Source organism: Neofelis nebulosa, chromosome 12 (genome assembly GCF_028018385.1).
Source record: "Neofelis nebulosa isolate mNeoNeb1 chromosome 12, mNeoNeb1.pri, whole genome shotgun sequence".
Taxonomy (NCBI): Eukaryota; Metazoa; Chordata; class Mammalia; order Carnivora; family Felidae; genus Neofelis; species Neofelis nebulosa.
Genome location: NC_080793.1, coordinates 91,207,661 through 91,223,747, shown reverse-complemented (window position 1 = coordinate 91,223,747; position 16,087 = coordinate 91,207,661). Strand labels below are relative to the sequence as shown.

Below are 16,087 nucleotides of genomic sequence, written 5' to 3'. Positions count from 1 at the left end.
CGTAAGCACTTACCCAAGGTAGCTGGAAGCATATGCCCACACAAGCTGCGACGCAAGCATGCACAGTGGCTGTACTGATAAGACCCCCGAGCTGGAAATACTCCAAGTGTCTACCCACGTGAACAGCTTAGCAAACTGTGGTACACCCAGCCACTGCAGTATCATTCAGCAATAAGAAGGAATTAAGTATTGGAACTCACTACAAAACGATAGCAAAATAATGACGCTGAATGTAAAAAGCAAGCAAAGATTACACAGCATATAACATTTCTGCAGGATTCCAGAAAATGAAAATTGACCTGTAGTGACAGACAGTGGTTCAGTGGCTGCGCGAAGAAACTTTAGGGGGTGACAGAGCTATAGATGTATTCATCATCCTGGCTGGTTATGGTTCCACGGGTGTCCACACGTCAAAGCTTACCAAGTTTTCTTGCTAAAAACCCATGCAGTGTATCGTACACCGATTGTGACGTAGAGCTGCTAAAGGTATCTCAGAAAGAAGAAAAATTAGAGCAAATCAGCACCGAGAACAACACAGACCATAATAAAGTGAGTGTGGCTCCAGCCAATGTGCCAGCCAGCGTCTGACGCACACAGAATCTCCTCACCTGTTCTCTCCGCGGCCGTGCGGTACAGACGTCATCACCTTCATTCCACAACAGAAGAAACTGAGAAACGACGTTGAAAAAGAAACGTGCCTAGTGAAACACGATGCAGTGAGGGAGGTGGGGTTCGAGCCCAAAGACGCTCAGCCCAGGGCTTCTCCCTTGAACTACGACTGCCTACAGGCAGGGACAGCTGCTCATCAGCCATTCAACCATGAGCACCGCTGCTGAGTGGATAAAAGTGGGTGTAAGTGAAAAGAATATAATCGGACTCTGCCGCCTGCTCAGGGACATGCACGGGGGGTGCCTGAATGCTCCACACCTTCTATTCCACTTTACGGGCATTACAGCTTCAAAAACTAGTCACCAGGATGAGTGTTTGGTGAAAAGCAAATTCAGGGTTTTTTTGTATTTAAAAAAAAATTTTTTTAACGTTTATTTATTCTTGAAAGAGAGAGAGAGAGAGACAGAACACAAGTGGGGGAGGGGCGGAGAGAGAGGGAGACACGGAATCTGAAGCAGGCTCCAGGCTCTGAGCTGTCAGCACAGAGCCCGACGCCGGGCTCGAACCCACAAAGTGTGAGATCATGACCTGAGCCGAAGTCCGACGCTCAACTGACTGAGCCACTTAGGCACCCCAGTTTTCTTTTTTTTACTGTTTATTTATGTATTGAGAGAGAGAGAGAGAGAGAGAGAGAGAGAGGCAGTGTGGGGGAGGGGCAGAGAGAGAGGGAAAGAGAACCACAGGCAGGCTCCGCGTTGCCAGCACAGAGCCCGATGTGGGCCTCAAACTCACCAGTCTGTGGGATCACGACCTGAGCCGAAATCAAGAGTCAGATGCTTAACTGACTGAGCCACCCAGGCACCCTCACCTTCATTCTTCAAGGGCATTTTCTCCAAACACAGAATTCTGGGTTGACAATTCCTTCCTTTCAGCACTTCAGTGACGCTGTTCCACTGACTTCTGGACTGCATCGTTCTGCTGAGAAATCTAGTTCATCCAAATCACTGGTTCCCTATAAATGATGTGTCATCTTCCTCCGACTTTCCAGGGTATTTTTTGTGGGTCAGTTGGTTTTTGGTCGGTGGTTTTAAGTGGCTTATGAATGTGTCTGGTCAGGGATCTCTTGCGGCTTATCTTGAGTGGGTTCAGGCACTTCTTAAATCCTTGTTTATGTCTCAGCAAATTTACGAAGTCTTCAGCCATTATTTCTTTAAACATTTTTCTTCTGAACCACAGTTTCTCCCTTCCTTTCAGACTCCTTGTGACACAAGTGTTAAACACTTCAGTACTATCCTATAGGTTCCTGAGGTTCCTGAGGTTCAGTTCCTATAGACAAGGCCTTTTCGTTTCTCTGATACTCAGACGAAATACTTCCTACTGAGCCATCTTCAAGTTCATGCTCTCTTTCTTCTGTCATCTCTACCTTGTATTCAGTCCATCCAGGGCACTTCCTATTTTGGCTAACGTACTTTTCGACCCTTTTCTTTCTTTTCTGAAACTTGCCATATTTCCATTTGCTCATGCGGTGCAAGGCCTACAATAAAGGCCCAGTATCGTGTGCTTCCTAATATCTAGGGAAACCAGGTGAACCACAACAGCCTGACCACAGGCTCCCCTCCCCACTCTGTTCCCATGGGTTAATCCCCTAGACAAACAACTCTCCCCATCAAAGAGACCAGGCATGATTCCTACTTATCCCTGGGGGGATGGGTTCCAGTTCCCTGCCAGACCATGGAATCATTCAAACATCAGGGAGCCTGGGTGGCTCAGTCAGTAGAGCATGTGACACTTAAGCTCAGGGTCGTGAGTTTAAGCCCCACGTTGGGCATGGAGCCTACTTTTAAAAAAAAGGAAAATTTATACATATATATGTATATATATACACATACACATATATACACACACATATACATATATACGTATATATACATATACATATGTGTATGTATGTATACACGTATATTTTATATATACGTATATACATACACACACACACACACACACGCATATATATAAAAAAAAAAAAAAAAAACAAGCCCATCACGTCCTCCCATGGGACCCAGGGGACAGCCCACCCTCCTGTCCCTACACAGCCTGCCTCTCCCAGACATGCTGGATCACTCTGCTCCAGATCACACCCTCTTCGTGGCCCTGCGGGGTGCGTGCAGTGTCCCCCTACCCTGGCACGGGGAGCAGATGTGACTGAGGAACTGCTGTCGATCACATCTGTCTAGGGCCAGGTGTCAGGCGTCCGTCATCCCCAGAAACCTAGAACAGGAATCCCTCCTGCATCAACCAGGTGAACAGCAGGAGACTGAGACAGTTCGCCTTTACTTCCCGGAGCATTTCTGCAGTAACCGCTTTTACATCCTTCTCCGAGAATTCTAGCACCCGTCATCTTAGACGGCCACCTGTTGAATGTCTTCCCCCTTGCAAGTTGAGACTTCGGGTTCTTCACATGCTGAGTAATTCTGGCCTGGACATTTTTGTTTCAGCACTGAGTCAATGCTAAATGTTTCCAGACTGCACATTCCAAACTCCTGTGGACTGTGATTTCAGTGTTGCCGGGTTTGCGAGGACTTTGGCCAGTTTCAGATCTGGGCAGTGGCCCAACTCCTGGTTCAAATTCTCGGTATCTGGTCTGCTGTTTAGCATCAGAGACACACATGCACAGTCCAGGGGTAAGTCGGGACTTGACAAACGACTTAATGGGATCCCCTCCTGAGGTCCTCTCTCTCAACCATCTCCTGGTGCTTTCTGGTACCCTGCACCCCCCTCTTTGGGACCGCCGTCCAGAACACTGAGGTTGTATTTACCTTTCACTTCCAACAACTACACGTACGTCCAAGGCCAAACGCAGACAGGCAGAAAGAAGAGAGGCAGCGGGAACTTGCCCCCACCCCCTTGAGACAACAGCTCTTGTGACTGAGGAAGGTTCTCTTCCCTCCCAATTCCTGGTATTTAGGGTCCTGGCGGCCACCATGCTTACTACCAGGACATCGGTCTCCCGTTTCCCAAGCCTGAACTAGAGGGATTCTCCTGGAGTTCTCCCTGGCTGTGCCAATGTCCATTTCTGGGCTTTTTTTTAGACCAGGCCAGTGGATGCCAGGAAAAAACTTAATTCACACTTTTATTTTCAGCCCAGACCACTCTCCTAAACTCCCCGTTTGCACAACCAACTGCTTCATTAATACCGCACTTGGATGTTTAACGATTATTTTTAACCAAACGGTATTCCTCACTGTCTCTTCTGAACCTTCTCTTTCTACAGCTTTCCACATCTCAGCTGAAGGGGACTCCTTCACAGTCACTCTAGCCAGAATCCAGAATTCCTTCTTTATACTCCTCATCCGATCGGTCGGGAGATTCTCCAAATCGGAGCACGCCGACCACCGCAGTATCCTAGTCCCGGCCCCACAGCCTGTACCCGAACCACAGCTCCGGCCTCACACCTGGCCCCAGCGATGTGGACTCCCAACATGGTGCCCAGACAAATCTCTAAACGCCTAAGCGCGTGCCTCTCTGCTGATTAGCTGCTGCGGGCCCTTCTCGCTCAGGGTGAAAGCGTGGACGGCCCTGTGCGGGCCCCCGCCCTGCGTCTCTGTTGCGGTCCCCTGTCACTCTCCCCCATCTGCTGGCTGCAATGACACGATCCCCTGTCACTCTCCTCCCGTCTGTTGGCTGCAGTGACGGGGGAAGGTTGTGGGTGCTCCCGTTCCGGCCCTGTATCCCGTGTGTCTTTGTCTGAAACGCTCTTCCTCCTCTCTGTACGACCGACTGCCCCAATTCCTGGCAGTCTGATCTCCAACGTTACCTTCTCGGTCAGGCCTCTCCTGACCCCCTATTTCAAAGTGCAAGCCCCCAGCCCTGTTTCTTCCTCTACAGCACCTGCGCTCCCGCCTAGTTCACGACCGACTGCCCGCCCGCCGCCCCTCTGCTGGAGTAGCACCCGCCCGGCACGGCGATCTCTCCTTGTGCGCTCAGTGCCTGACCAGCGCGCGGCCCAACAAGTACGTGCTGTGGTGAGTGGAAGAACAGCCCCGAGCACAAGCCCGTGAGCGAAGCACAAGGCGGGAGGGCAGACAGCGGGAGGGCAGAGGCCTAGGGAAGGGCTGAGGACCCCCTCGCAGGCCTCTAAACTGACGATCACCGCTGACAGAATCCACGCTCGCTTCTCCAGCTCCCAGCTCCCAGCCGTGAACTGCCTCATTCCTGCTCGACTCCAACAATCTTCTAACAGGGCAGCTATGACCCTTGCACATCTTGGCTCCCCTGCCAGATTCTGGATGGAGAACTCGAAGGGAGCGCTGCCGAGTCACAGACATACGTACGCTTCTTCCACGGCGACCCAAAATGGTCTGTCGACAGCGTAAAGGCAACTTCCAAAACACTGTAGTTAGAAGTGGTCACTGAATTACATTTTAAAGTAAAAAGAAATGAGCCTCTGCGGCATAAGAAGCGTGGTAATAAACGTACTTGACTTCGGAGAGCAGAATGGAGTGCCGGCCTGTGCAGAGGTCAGCTGGGAAGCGGTCCACTTCACGACACGGGTGAATGTGTCATTTCTGTGTGTCATTACATGAGCCTCTTAAGAAAAACAGTCTTATTTTTGTTGTTACGCTTTTCTCCCTCCTGAAATAGTATGACCTTCTTAATCAGATTCGGCCCAGAAAGGTCTTTTGCTATTTATGAAAATCAAATTCACCCTCGTAGGATAAAGATGACTCACCACGGAGGATATTCGGAAGAATAAGCTCACATTCTGATGTAAACTCTGAGAGGATTTCAACAAAGGTTACAAACACAACTTTCCAAAATGACTACCGTGTTCAGGACAACACGCACGCAGGATCTAAAAATCCACATTACTTCACAGACACACCTTAAATACGGTTCCTGGTAACCATGCCAAGAGACTGCCTTACTGGGAAACACAGCTTGCGGCCAGGCGACCAGTGATGTCCTCTACCCCTCGCCTGTTCCCAGGACAGCTCAGTGCTCTAATTTCCTTCTCTCTTTTTTAACGTAGGGGATGGTCAATGCCAGTAGGAATTATTAAGCATTCTTTTCCTGAAAAGTTTCTAAGAAAAGAATGTTAGTCACCATGTGAACCAAATGATCAAAATTACTGTCACCCAAAGTGGGATAACCCAATATCAAGTGCCATCAAATAAAATGAAAATGAAAAGCAGAGCATGGCCCGTTGAGTATTCTTGGCAAAATATTTTAACCTAGATCTAAAGTTGAGGAAATGACTCAGGCAAATCCAGAATGTGCAAATGTCAGTAACATAATTTGCCTAAATTCTTAAAAAAAATAAAAAAAAACAAAGAAATGGAAGACTTGTCTAGATTTAAAAAACAAAACCACCCCCGCCCCTCCCCGCCAATATATCCAACCAAATGCAACAGGTTTGACATTTAACTGGATCCTGAATTGAAAAAGCAAAGCCAGGGGCCCCTGGGTGGCTCAGTCAGTTAAGCATCCGACTTCGGCTCAGGTCATGATCTCACGGTTTGTGAGTTTGAGCCCCAAGTCGGGCTCTGTGCTGACAGCTCAGAGCCCGGAGCCTGCTTCCGATTCTGTGCCTCCCTCTCTCTCTGCTCTTCCCCCCTCATGCTCTCTCTGTCTCTCTCTCTCAAAAAATAAATAAAAAGTTAAAAAATAAAATAAAATAAAATACGAATCAAAAATAGGCATGATGTAGGGAGCTTTAGTGACCGTAACGCGAACGCACAAGTGAACCAGTGCCTGCATCTGTTTCACGTGAACGTGAACGTGGCCGCCGTGGAGTTCTATGCTACACGGGCCGTGCGATGTTGCACAGCCTTACATGCCGAGCTACCAACCTGAAAGTTTCATTATATTAAGCAACTGAAATACATTCCCTCAGACTCAGGAGAAAAGAAAGAGACAGAAAGCTATCCTTTATAAACAGACAAGAAAGTCTTCAAGCATTCTGACTTTTATGCCACACAAATTCATTTAATAAAAACTTTAGAAATACTTGTAACCATGAGGATACACAGTCCAAATCAAATCAAATTAGCAATAAGTGGGTCCTAATTCACGGGCCCCGACTGAGGAGGACCCTAAGGAACTTGAGTGTGCCGGGAAGAAAATGCTCCTTTCTAACCCTCAAAAGACACAGACGTGTGTGAGTGCCGACGGAAGGCACCAATGCCACGGTGATCAGGCTTCCTGGGTCTAACCCATCCCAAGGGTGCTCTGGTGCAACCGTTCGACCTTCTTGGGGTCCAAACACAAAATATTTCCTCTCCAAGACACGACAGATAGAAAGTACGTTACCGAGTTCACCTTCCTCCCACCCTCTAACCGAAACATCAGACACCACCGTGTTGGTCTATAGGTGCTGCTGTAACAAACGATCACAAACTCGCTGGCTTCTAACCACAGAAACGGTCTTCCCTCACAGCTCTAGGGGACAGGAGTCTACATCCCGGCGCTGGCCTCCTCCGGACGGCTTGGAGGAAGGACATCCCGGCGTCCTGTGGCAGCCAGCAGCCCTGGGCTTTCTGCCCTCGCAGGCGCCTCCCTCCCACCTCTGTCTCCAGGCGGCCCTCCCGCTTCTCCTCTCTCTTCTCTTCTTGTAAGGACACTTGTTAGTAGTTTTTAGGTTCATTCAGATAATCCAGACCGAGGTCATCTCAAGATCCCTGTCCGCAAAGACCCCTTTTCCAAATAAGGTCACATTCACAGGTCCCACGCTGACCCGTCTCTGGGGGGTCGCCACTCCCCTATAGTTACTATCTTTCTAGGGCTGGTTGTAGCCTAGTTAGCAATAAATGCATGCTTCTTAAAAGAACTTTAGAAACATATCATATCATCCTTTCTCTAAATCTTTTTAGATTTAGATTTTTTTCCAGTATTAGTTATCTGATAATTCTTTTCAATTGGATCCATTTCCATATAAATCCTTTTGTGAGTGTTTTCATTAGTCACTGTGGAAAAGACTGGCCTGGTGGAACAGGAAGGTATTTAAATGCTGCAAGAATAGCATTTTCATGGGTTACCGAGGTGGAAACTTTCTAGTGAGTCTGACACATTGACCTACTGGTCACCACTTTCACTGAATTGTGTTTTAATTCCTACTTATACACCTAATCAGTATACTCTTAGACGCATAAGGTTAAACACACAGTTTTCATCTATTCAGGTACAAACATGACTACTCAAACGATGCTTTTAATTTTTACACCGTTACTGTTATCTCATTCACATACTGTTAAATCACCAACACGCACATCTCAAATGAAGTCTACATTCTCAGAGAGCGACTTCACGAGACAGGAACAGCTCAAAGTTCTCTCACCAGACAAAAGAACCAAAATTTCCGATTTACTGGGTGATGCGAGATTTCATTATCATTGTCGGAAAAATTACTTTCTTCAGTGAGTCTTCCAAAAGAAGCAGTTCACCTATCTTTTTCTGCAGTGACAGGACAAACACCTTGGGGAGCCTGGGTGGCTCCGGCAGTTAAGCGTCCGACTCTTAAGCGTTCGGCTCAGGTCACGATCTCACGGTTCATGAGATGCAGCCCCGCGTCGGGCTCTGTGCTAAGCATGGAGGCTGCCTGGGATTCTCTCTCCCTCTCTCTCCCCCACTCACTCGCTCTCTACCTCTCAAAATAAATAACTTTACAAAAAAAGAAGAAACACCTCAGCTCCAAATTCAGGCCATCCACTGACCCCAACCTTTGCCCTGCTGCAGGGAAACTCAGAAAAGCTGGCAAGAAGCCCGGGTATCCCCGCCGCCCCTCCCATGGGGTCTGTGCGGGCACCTCTCTGAGGGCACGTACGTTCATATACCCACACGAAGTTTCAAATTATCAGTGCAATCTCCAAGACTAATGTGACTGATGCAATAATTGAAAAATTAAGAAACTGTACAGAAAAGCACAGGAGACCCCGCAAGCAGACAGCAACGGCCAACACGCCCGCCATCTTCCCGTCTACCTAAGCTAAAAGAGCACGTGGTGAACGGGGACTTCGCTACAAAAGCAAACGGTACAGCATGAGTCCCTTTATCCAAAATGTTGCCTCTTCAATTAACGCATTTTTGCCTTATGCCGTATTTTTGCCTTATGCCCTGTTGTTGAGAAGAAATCAAGATGGGTGTGAACAATTCATACCTCCACCGGGAATAATTGCCAACTTTGTTTCAACCAAGCCCATTTTCGCAGAGGAAGCTGAAAAGGAAGGAAGAAAATTAAGTAACATCCGGATCATATATTCAAACATTATGACTTGAAGAAGTTAGTAAAATAAGCTACACATACTCTGTTTACTAATTAAACTCGTGTCACAAATCTTTTAAAAAGTCACTTCAGAAGGCATTTGGTTACGGAAATAGGTAAACACTCTAAATGATAAATATATTAAGAGGTTCACATAACCTTTTCTGTTAAAAATTGCTCGGCAGCGAATTAATTTTTGATGCAGAAAGGCCAGGGCTGTGACTACATAATTTGACCGGATGCTGCCAAGTCACGTTTGAAGGCTTAGACCCCGCTAACGATTGAGGACGAGGAGAGAGGCTTCTGACAAGCAGGAACATTCTTCGGCTGCCTGAAGAGTCCTCGAAGCCAAACAGCTTAATACATCACACCAGATACGGCACCTTTTCAGGACCAAATCTCCAGTCACTTCTGACAAATGGTTTTACTGTTCTGACAGCCGGGCAGGGTTCTTCTTTCCGCATTTTGCTTTCACGACTACTTTAACACATCTTAATTATTTATTTGCATATCCAAACATACTTGGACCACTTCCCTTATCCTAATTCCCAGAATCTGCACCCTTTCAGAAAAGGGTTTCATGGACTTTAGCTTCTCCATTTAAAACTCAGGATTTGAGACAATTAGGGATCTGAAGGGGAAAGTCCACGTGGACCAGCAGCTACCAACCCCAAGGAACAGTCAAAACTTACTAAAAACATCATCATATTGACCCTACAGGGGTCAATATGCCCAACAGGCAGCTGCTTCAGAAGTGACAGCACGAGCCAGGAGAGGTCGGTGACATATATCTGCTGCCTGCTTCGCCCGGTCCTTGGGCCTGGGGCCCCTGTCCGTCACCCCGAAGTGACCGTCTGGCGGCAGCAGTCTCCAGGGCTCTGGCAGGACACCAGGCGTGACGGCCCCGGCACGGGAGCACCTGGGTTGGCGTCCCAGCTCAGTCACTGACCCTGGGCGCGCTGCGTCTCCTCTCTGGGCCCGAGCTTCCGCAGGGACCGAAGCACCCTTCGCACAGCGCCATTTGGCCGATTGATCGACTTAATGCAGGTCAAGTGCCGAGACTAGTATGAGGGTCAACATTCAGCACACGGTCAGCATTAATTGTTTTCCCTGTCATTTTCATGATCACCTCATCCAACCTTCAGGAGACCGAGCGAGAAGTGGACCTCAGGGCGGTGAAGCTGTCATGACGCAACGAGCCAGAGGTAAGTGCAGGGGCCGGGCACGTGCCACACGTCAGCTCACCCGATCTCCACCACGGCCCCTGCCGGTCCCCCACTGTAGAGGAGCCGACGGCTCTGAGCAGGGCAGGCCCTGCGGTTCAAATTCAGGTCTGCCTGCCCAATTCCGGCTGTCCCCTCCCTGGCCGAGACTAACAAGAGACTGGACCAGACTGTCTCCTTAAGTGGGAATCTTCAACACTCCCTTAAGCCCAATGGGTGACTTTTTCTAAATGCTCTACTCAACGAGAGGAAAAGAACAGAACACATCACTTGGAATTATCTGAAGATAACCCCCAGGATTAATTCTCACCTGCTACACGTATGTCACATGCTAGGGCCAGCTCAAGGCCCCCCCCCAGAGCAAGTCCATCTATTGCTGCAATCGTCGGCACTGGAAGATTAGCTGAAATAGAAGGAAAGAGGTTATGTTTCTTCAGGAAGACAGTCACCTTACGATGCAATCTATGTTACTTGTTCTTAACTGGGATACTGTCCAGAGAACTTTGCATCCCTTTTGCCTTTAACAAAAGAGTCATTTCCTTCATCATGATTCTTCAAAACCATGCACTGATTGTAGAGAGTTCCACCATATAGGTATGCACTAATATCTTAACTCCTCCCATATTACAGAAATTCTTTCCTAAACACTTGTCGAATTAACACAATCACAGTTCTGGCTGTAATCTTAGAGCCTGGAGTCTTTTATGAGATGCTTGGTTCATACACACTCCTATTCGAAATGACTTAGGTGTGACTGCGAAATTTCGAATCCTTCAAGAACTACCCTGGTACTCAGAATGACAGTCTCATTCAGCAGTAACATGCCTCTCCATTCAAATCGGCCAGGAGGAAGTCAAACTCTCACTCTTCGCAGACAACATGATACTCTATGTGGAAAACCCAAAAGACTCCACCAAAAAACTGTCAGAACTGATAGATGGATTCAATAAAGTCGCAGGATATAAAATCAAAGTACATAAATCTGTGGCATTTCTATACACCAATAATGAAGAAGCAAAAAAAGAGAAATCAAGGAATTGATCCAATTTACAATTGCACCGAAAACCATAAAATACCTAGGAATAAACCTAACCAAAGATGTAAAAGATCTGTACTCTGAAAACTATAGAAAGCTTATGAAAGAAACTGAAGAAGACACAAAGAAATGGAAAAACATTCCATGCTCACAGACTGGAAGAACACATATCATTAAAATGTCGATACTTCCCAAAGCAATCTACATATTCAATGCAATCCCTATCAAAATGACACCGGCAGTCTTCAGAGAGCTAGAACAAACAATTCTAAAACTAGTATGGAACCAGAAAAGACTCTGAATAGCCAAAGTAATGTTAAAACAGAAAACCAAAGCTAGTGGCATCACAATCCCAGACTTCAAGCTGTATTACAAAGCCGTAATCATCAAGACAGCATGGTACTGGCACAAAAACAGACACTCAGATCAATGGAACAAAATAGAGAACCCAGAAATGGACCCACAAATGCATGGCCAACTAATCTTTGACAAAGCAGGAAAGAATGTCCAATAGAAAAAAAGATGGTCTCTTCAGCAAATGGTGTTGGGAAGCTGGACAGTAACATGCAGAAGAATGAACCTAGACCAATGTCTTATACCATACACAAAAATAAACTGAAAATGGATGGAAGACCTAAACGTAAGACAGGAAACCATCAAAATCCTCAAGGAGAAAGCAGGCAAAAACCTCTTTGCCCTTGGCCGCAGCAACTTCTTGCTAGACATGTCTCCAGAGGTAAGGGAAACCAAAGCAAAAATGAATCATTGGGCCCTCATCAAGATACAAACCTTCTGCATGGTGAAGGAAACAATCAACAAAACTAAAAGGCAACTGACGAATGGGAAAAGATATCTGCAAATGACATTATCAGATAAAGGGTTAGTTTCCAAAATCTATGAAGAACTTCTCAAACTCCACACCCAAAAGGAAATAATCCAGTGAAGAATTGGACAAAAGACATGAATAGACACTTTTTATTTATTTATTTTTTAAACATTTATTTATTTTTGAGGCAGAGAGAGACAGAGCATGAACGGGGGAGGGGCAGAGAGAGAGGGAGACACAGAATCGGAAGCAGGCTCCAGGCCCTGAGCCATCAGCCCAGAGCCCGACGCGGGGCTCGAATTCATGCGCTGTGAGATCATGAGCTGAGCCGAAGTCGGATGCTTAACCGACTGAGCCACCCAGGCGCCCCAAAATAGACGCTTTTTAAAAGAAGATATCCAGATGGCTAACACATGATATCCAGACACATGAAAAGATGCTCAACTCACTCATCATCAGGGAAATACAAATCAAAACCACCATGAGATACCACCTCACACCTGTCAGCATGGCTAAAATTAACAACTCAGGAACAACAGATGTTGGCAAGTATGTGGAGAAAGGGGAACCCTCTTGCACTGTTGATGTGAATGCAAACTGGTGCAGCCGCTCTGGAAGACAGTGTGGAGGTTCCTCAAAAAAATTAAAAATAGAACTACCCTATGACCCAGCAATAGCACTACTAGGGATTTATCCAAAGGATACAAAAATGTTGATTCAAGGGCCACATACACCCCAACGTTCATAGCAGCACTATTTCCAAAGCATGGAAAGAGCCCAAATGTTCATCAACTGATGAATGGATATTAAATAAGATGTGGTGTGTATATGTGTATATACGTACACACACACACATACATGATGTATATTACATACACATACATACACACACAACGGAATATCACTCGGCCATCAAAAAGAATGAAATCTTGCCATCTGCAATAACGTGGATGGAACTAGAGTGTATTATGCCAAGTGAAGGAAGTCAGAGAAAGATAAATGTGTGGAATTTAAGAAACAAAACAGCTGAACATAAGGAAAGGGGAGGAAAAATAAAAAGAAAGAAGGAGGCAAACCATAAGAGACTCTTAAACACAGAGAACAAACTGAGGGCTGCTGGAGGGAGGGTGAGGGGATGGGCATCACTTGTGACGAGCACTGGGTTTTGTACGTAAGCGATGAATCACTAAGTTACATTTCTGAAATCATTATTACACTATATGTCAACTAGCTTGGATTGAAACAAAATTTTAAAAATAATTACACCATAAAGAAAACCAAACTCAGAAGCCTTTCACAGCAGGCAGCGGCTGTGCGGGTGCGGCCGGGGCACCGGGCACCTCTCCCGCCGAGGAGCGAGCACAACCGGGCAGCTAGGAAAGGACCAGCTCCACCAACGGGCACACTCACACGGAAGAGGCTCTCAGTTCCGAGACCCTGCCCAGAAGCACGGCTGGGGAGCCGTCAGCCAGCCACAGAGCTCAAAACTAGACTCTCTCTGGCCCCGAGTACTACTTTCAGGAGGCTTCTGTACAGAACTCTTTCATAACTGGTTCAAAAACTGACTGGTTAATTATTCTGCGAAGCAGACTCCTTATTAATTTTGACGATGGGAATGTGAAGCGAGGCCGGCCAAACTTCTTATGGTATAAACAGAACGTGGTACGTCTCTTATTGCTCTGACGACGAATAAGAAATAATAATCACGTGTCCTGGCTGCTGCTACAGGGACAGTCATACCGTAACATGCAAACACAGCAACACGTACATACCTTAAACTTACATGATATTATATAGCAATTCTACCTCGGTTTTTAAAAATAAATAAAACGTAAGGAAGGAAGCAAGGAAGTAAATAGACACACAGAGAGTACCATCCCTCAAAATCTCTCTTCCGCAGGTATTCTGAAATAGGAAATTCCAGTCAGAGAGGTTCATTCTTTGACTCCTTTTAAAATACACAAACTTGTTGAAGTCCACGGAGTGTTATTCACACATGGAGGAATTTATCGGCTTTATTTTAAGAGCAAAGGGTGACCAGGCCGGGACGGGGCCCATTCCCAGGCTGCCACGGAAGACCAGAGTGTTCCCGGGAGCGCAGGGACGGACGGGGCTGTGGAACAGGTGCGCTCCACCTGTCTGTACCTGTCTACGCATTCTGGGGGGAAGTGAGGTACGTGTAAGAGGCCAGGCCAGACTCACACGTGCTCCCCAGAGTGCACTTCACAGCACACTCGGTGACAAAAGAAACAGACAGCCACGTCAGGGTCTACAGTCAGGAAATGAATTTAATGGAAAACCAGGATCCAGTTAATTTTATCTGACAAAAAAAAACCACAAACAAATAAACATCGATCAAGAATATAACAGAAAGCTAATCTGAGTGGCTCCAAGGTCACCTCAAGTCACGACAAGCCAAACGGAGTTTTTGCTACTCGGCCCTCAATCCTTTCTTCCTACAGGCCTCGGGTATTTCTAGATTCCTCCAGTCTCCTGCCTCCCCAGTCTCCTGTCATCTGCCATCAGAACCTTTCCCTGGGCCTCCTTCCGGCCTCGGCTCACGTCCTTCTAGGACCAGCTTCCCGAGGAAGGACAGTAAATGATGCCCCCACCGTCCCTCGCCCCCACCGCAGAGCCTCAGTCCCCTCTGCCGGTCTCTCCAAACCCGCTCTTGCTTTGCCTGCCAGTGACACTGTGTGGCCGTCCTACAACCAGTGGGCGCTATCTGGTCCCTATTCAACCTGCTGCCTCCGATGATCAGGCATTCGTGCTGGGCACTCCTCCGTGAGTTCCTCTCTTCGACTGCCTGGCGAGTCCCTGTCAACTTTCCTGTCTTTCCTTCACCTTCTGGTTATTCCTCAGCCTTCTGTCCCTCTCAACAGAAGCTCCCCAGGAGGTCTCCTTCCCACCCGTAACCTTCACCACCTACAATACCAATGATGGCCAGATGTCCCTCTCAAACCCAAACTTCAGTCTCAACTGCATCTCTGTAAGCACCTGCCTGTTGGGACATCTCCACTTGAATGCTCTATCATGTTCAAGCCAGCTTGTCAATCCTTCTTCCAGATTCTCTTCCACACCTGGCACTACTTCCATCCACCAACTTCCCCCAGACAGACACCCAGAAGTCGTCACGGAAGGCTTCCTTTCCACAGCTCACAAATCTGCAAGCCCCCCCCTTTCCTGCAGCAGGAGTTCTGGGTCCCCTCATTTCTCACCGGCGTACGTCTGGGCCTGCGACCGGCTGGCCCCTTCCTGTGCACCTTCCCTATTTCTTGCAGTATAATCGTTCTAAACGGCAAATGCCGTCATGCTACCCGCTTCAGAAGCGTACAATGATTTGTTCTACACTCGGGATAAAAACGGAGAAAACAATTAGCATGGTACAGAAGACACCCGATAAACGAGGTTCTGTCCACCAGCCCGACCTCTTCTCCAGCCTCAGGCACATAGTCCACGTTCTGGCCCCATCCTACTTACAGCCCTGCAGAAGCTGTCCCAGCCATACCTGCGGACAAGCTGGCCTGTGCCCTGAACGCCCAGCCCACAACGATGGGCCGTGCCAGGCACTGCTCACAGCCCCTTCCTTTGCACTCCAGGGGGCTCGGTACCCGCTTGTCCATCAGAGCACTTACCACCCTACCGCCCGTTCTGGATGGAACGGACGTTCACGTCGCACCGATGCCGGTCGATGACATTCTTCTTTCTACTCTGGGACCGCCTCTTCTGTCTCTAGCGCATGCCGCCCCGCAGTCTCCCTACTTGGCTTTTTTTCATCCCCTTCTTTCACTCGGTACTTTAAAGACATAACATGAAGACATGTAGCCCGAGGGAGCTACACGGAAAAGAAAAGCTGCAAAGGTTCCTGACCAGGAGAGAGAAGAAGGGGCCGTGTCCCCTCCTGGCCACAACAAAATGCCACAGGCACTCGCCGGCCACCTGCGGGAAGCCAACTCGTCAGAGACAGAAACCACGAAGGTGAGTTTAAAGGAATCAAACCCAGGTCTGAAATATACATACTACTGAGCTCCAGTTCCTGAGAATTCCAACTCTTAGCTAACGGAGGTTGTCTCGTAGTCTTTAGACACCCTCCCAAATTAGGAACAGATTCATATGCAAAGAGGAATTTTTCTTCT

General features: G+C 47.5%; 1 protein-coding gene across 12 annotated transcripts in view; it reads right to left on the bottom strand.

Moving 5' to 3' along the window:
• AUH (AU RNA binding methylglutaconyl-CoA hydratase) overlaps window positions 1-16,087 on the bottom strand; it is a 354,609-nt gene that overhangs the window by 275,907 nt on the left and 62,615 nt on the right. For 10 of the 12 annotated variants that reach the window (XM_058693264.1, XM_058693261.1, XM_058693260.1 and 7 more), the window contains 2 exons: window positions 10,400-10,492; window positions 8,762-8,818 (listed from right to left, as the gene is read on the bottom strand). The exons of the other annotated variants lie outside the window; for them this stretch is intronic. In XM_058693264.1, coding sequence (XP_058549247.1) covers window positions 8,762-8,818; window positions 10,400-10,492 — 150 coding nt within the window. The remainder of the gene's footprint in view (window positions 1-8,761; window positions 8,819-10,399; window positions 10,493-16,087) is intronic. 12 annotated transcript variants of the gene reach the window in all.